This window comes from Nymphaea colorata, chromosome 7, assembly GCF_008831285.2.
Source record: "Nymphaea colorata isolate Beijing-Zhang1983 chromosome 7, ASM883128v2, whole genome shotgun sequence".
NCBI classification, from domain to species: domain Eukaryota; kingdom Viridiplantae; phylum Streptophyta; class Magnoliopsida; order Nymphaeales; family Nymphaeaceae; genus Nymphaea; species Nymphaea colorata.
Window position 1 is genome coordinate 19,331,545 of NC_045144.1, and position 4,562 is coordinate 19,336,106.

The 4,562-nt window shown below is 46.8% G+C and overlaps 1 protein-coding gene across 1 annotated transcript; it reads left to right on the forward strand.

Annotated features, from left to right (window-relative positions):
- The first annotated feature begins 938 nt into the window (after positions 1-938).
- On the forward strand, positions 939-3,611 carry LOC116257579 (acetolactate synthase 2, chloroplastic-like). Its single transcript, XM_031634468.2, has one exon. It carries the CDS (start codon positions 1,182-1,184, stop codon positions 3,213-3,215), a length of 2,034 nt encoding a protein of 677 aa, XP_031490328.1. The 5' UTR covers positions 939-1,181; the 3' UTR covers positions 3,216-3,611.
- The last annotated feature ends 951 nt before the right edge of the window (positions 3,612-4,562 follow it).

The window sequence follows — 4,562 nt, forward strand, 5'->3', positions numbered from 1 at the left end:
AGGAGTTGGGTCCTGGCATGAGTATCGTTTTCTTTTCGGTTTCCCTACTTTTGTGAATGGTTGAATGTGGGAGACAGATCTGTGTTGGTCTAATTTGTAAAAGATCATCTTCTTGGTTATCTGAACTGTTGACTGATTCCCTACTGCTTGCAGATGGCGTTGAGATGATGCAATATTAGCAAGTGTTATATGCTTTTCATATTCTTTGCTCTGTAAATCTGTAGTGCAGAGTGTTTAAATGGAGAAAAAGAGAGAGAGAGGGATGGTTAGATACTCCATTGTTCCTCTCCCTGTTAACCATCTCCTCTCCATTTGGTATCAGGTTTTTCTATTTATGATATTGTGGGGAGGTTGCCCACCAGCGACAGCTTGCTGTCGGGGCCTCCTCGACTACCAATTCCTTTTAAATATTGTTTGGCATCTTATGTTTTTCGTCTCTTTCACCGCTTTGGTTTTTTCTGGCAATCGTTTATATTGTTGTTGATCCTATCTGGTTTAGCGGTTTTGTTCTCAAAATTCATCCGACTATTGCTTTGAGATGAGAAAGTTGATCGATCGTTTGAAATGTTTAAAATAAAGTATATATAAATCCGTCAAGAAATTCATGATTTTTTTATTGTTAATTCATTTGAATATTTTGAAATTTCTCTACTGTATTTATATTTCTAATATTGAATCCATAGGTTTTTTCCCTCTTATTTAAGAACTGTCCATTTTCCCTGTTATTTCAGATCCTTATTAGAGGCAATGAAACATGAACTTTAGCGTAACCAATCCCTGGGCATTAGCAAGTGAGTTTCAATTTAGAGCCTCAAGAAAGTAACCAATCCCTTTGTAAGTAATCGGGTCAAATCCACTTATGCGTATACTAAGCCCGATATCAGAATTTAAGGTTGTATTCTGATACATTCAATATGATGCACATCGTGTTGAAACAAGAATGGCTTTGAGGGAAAGAAAGAAAATCCAGATTCAAAATCCAATTTGATGAAAATCTGGATCCGCAAGGACCTACCTAACTGCTCCGTCGTGAAGTCTCTGGTCCATCACCACTCAAAGAGGGAAAGTGGGGAAGTCCCAAAGGGCTCGTCTCCGCCGCCGGCTGCTCTCCCTGCGCCTCTTTCCGGTGGAGCCTAACAGTGATCGCGAGAGAGAGATAAAGAGCACTTGGGTCATCTTTAATGGCGTCTACCACTATGAAGGTAGCAGCTACCACCACCATCACCACCACCACCACCAAAAGCTTCCTTCCTACCAAGAGCCCTAGCTACCATCACCACAACTTAACAATCCCCCCTCCTTCATGCTCATCACGCAGAGCCACTGCACTTACCATCAGAAACGCTCTTCCCCCATCCCAGCAGCCCCGCCATAAATCACTCGATCACGCCACCGCCACCGTCCCAACGCAGCACGAGCGCCGTTCCGCCGTCGCCGCCCAGTCGATCCCTGCGCCCTTCGTCTCTCGTTTCCCTCCGGATGAGCCGCGCAAGGGAGCGGACATCCTCGTTGAGGCGCTTGAGCGTGAGGGCGTCTCTCACGTCTTCGCGTATCCTGGTGGCGCCTCCTTGGAGATCCACCAGGCCCTTACTCGCTCTTCCTCCATCGAGAACGTCCTCTGCCGGCATGAGCAGGGCGAGATCTTCGCTGCCGAGGGCTACGCCCGATCGACGGGCCGCGTCGGCGTTTGCATCGCTACCTCCGGCCCCGGCGCCACCAACCTTGTCAGCGGCCTCGCCGACGCCCTCCTTGACAGCGTACCGCTCGTCGCCATCACCGGTCAGGTTCCCCGCCGTATGATCGGCACTGACGCCTTCCAGGAAACCCCCATCGTCGAGGTCACCCGCTCCATCACCAAGCACAATTACCTAGTTCTCGACGTTGACGACATCCCACGCATCGTCCATGAGGCCTTCTTCCTCGCCTCCTCTGGCCGCCCGGGCCCTGTCCTAATCGACATCCCCAAGGACATCCAGCAGCAATTGGCCATCCCCAACTGGATGCAGAAGATGAAACTCCATGGTTACAATCAGAGATTGCCGAAACTCCCCATCTCTTCCCAGGTCGAGCTCATCGTTGATATGATCGCCAGTGCAAAGAAGCCCGTTCTGTATATCGGTGGCGGCTGTATCAATTCCGGCGAGGAGCTCCGCCGGTTCATCGAGCTCACTGGCATCCCCGTCACGAGCACTCTAATGGGTCTCGGCATCTTTCCTTCTGCTGCTGATCTTAGTCTGCAGATGCTGGGGATGCACGGGACGGTTTACGCGAACTATGCGGTCGATCAGGCCGATCTGTTGCTCGCCTTTGGTGTGAGGTTCGACGATCGGGTGACCGGAAAACTGGAGGCGTTTGCGAGTCGGGCGAGCATCGTTCATATCGATATTGACCCAGCTGAGATCGGGAAGAACAAGCAGCCCCATGTATCGCTCTGTTCAGATATCCGGCCGGCGTTGGAACTGCTCAACGAGCTGTTGGTGCAGCGGGAGGAGGTTCTTCAGAGTCTAGACTTCTCAGGGTGGAGGGTTGAATTGGAGGAACAGAAGCGGAGATGGCCATTGAGCTTTCAGTCATTCGGCGATGCGATCCCCCCGCAGTATGCCATCAAAGTGCTTGACGAATTGACTGAGGGGGAGGCGATCATCAGCACTGGAGTCGGGCAGCATCAAATGTGGGCGGCTCAGTGGTACAAGTACAAGAGGCCTCGGCAGTGGCTGACTTCTGGTGGATTGGGGGCAATGGGGTTCGGTCTGCCGGCTGCAATAGGAGCAGCAGTCGGCAATCCAGGTACCCTGGTGATTGACATTGACGGGGACGGCAGCTTCGTCATGAATGTGCAAGAATTGGCCACCATTAGAGCGTACAACCTGCCTGTGAAGATCATGCTACTGAACAACCAGCACCTGGGTATGGTGGTTCAGTGGGAAGATCGATTCTACAAGGCGAATAGAGCGCACACTTATCTCGGAGATCCAGCAAAAGAGTCCGAGATATTTCCTAACATGACGAAATTTGCAGAGGCCTGTAATATTCCAACTGCCCGCGTGACTCGGAAGTCGGAACTGGAGGCAGCCATTCGGAAGATGTTGGACACTCCAGGGCCTTACTTGCTGGATGTGATTGTCCCGCATCAGGAGCACGTCTTGCCGATGATTCCCAGCGGAGGGGCATTCAAGGATGTGATTACGGAGGGAGATGGCAGGAGAAGTTACTGAAGCTCTGAAGATTTATCATATGAGATATCATTTGTATATAAGTGGTATTGAGTTCTACAAGGGACTGGGCTTAACTTTTCCGTTTTCCCTCTTGGTTTAATTGCTAGTCCTCTGTTATTTATCTCTTATGAGTTTTCAGTAGATTGGAGCTTATGATTTAGCCTAAGGAATTAGTTGTTCATCTGCTAATTCTTTTGGACACAGTTGAGATAAGTATCAAATCATGGGTGATGTATGATGTACTGATTTCGGCTCTTCTGTCTGTTTTTGTTTAACAAGGAATGAAGTTTACAACCGGTGTTGAACTCCGTCAGTTATTTTGCTCCTTCTGTTATTGTAGCACGTTGAAAGCTTGTGGAAGATTGTATGGAATACTATATTGTGATTTTGTGTTAAGTGAAGAGTCCTTTGGATTGGGTTTCTTCTGCTGCTCGTGTGTAATCTATCTTGAACTGTTGAGAGAAGATCAGTTCAAAGGGGGGAAATCTGATTAATCTAAAAATGAACCAGAGCCAGTCCTGGTGTGAACCCGATAATGTTTCTGGTCATTTGAAGAAGCTAAATAGGCGCATCAAACACGAGAATGGTTTCTGGAATTAACAGCAATTATGGAATTAATTTAGTGCCTGTTCAAGTTTTCAGTTGGATAAATATGCAGGAAACTTTTTGCGACTACGTTTCTTTATCTCCCTAGAGGATATGAATAGATTGTTTTACTGCTCTAGATTCCTCCGTTTTTCGCTTCATTCTCACATTTGACAATCGACAAACTTATCTTGGCATTGCGGAAAGCATGCACCAAGTTGTATAATGTATAGGTGACAATTAGAGCCTCACGTAATGACAAGAAAAGTTATCAACTAAAACACTTACAGTAAAAGCTTTTCTTGCTTGCATTTTCCGTGGAATCCTTTTCCCCTCTGTTCTTTATTCTTGCGTTTGGAAAAGAAGAAAAACGTTTTGTTGGTTTACTTTTCTGTGTTTGATTTGATGGAAGAAGGGGAGAGTTGGGCAGTGAAAATGAAACAGTTTTAAGAAGTACCAAGTTACGCTGCTGCTCTGCTTCTGTCGCCTCAATTCAACTTCACAGGTTAAACCAACATTTCATAACTTCTCAGTGCAATCCGTCTCTCTCCATGTACAAGGTCAGCAGATGGGGATGGTACCCGGTTGAAGCCTCCCACCATTTGTATTTTAGAAAAATAGCACTCACAAGAATCAAACTGAGGACACACGTTTACATGCCACCAACTCAATCAACTATGTTATGGACAAAGTAGAAAAACAACAATAATTTACAATAATAAATTCATAAAAAAAAGGTTAAAACGCTAGAAGACAATTATA

What these genes read in the sequence shown, in the direction of transcription:
- LOC116257579 (XM_031634468.2), top strand. Translation starts at nt 1,182, where the DNA reads ATGGCGTCTACCACTATGAAGGTAGCAGCTACCACCACCATCACCACC.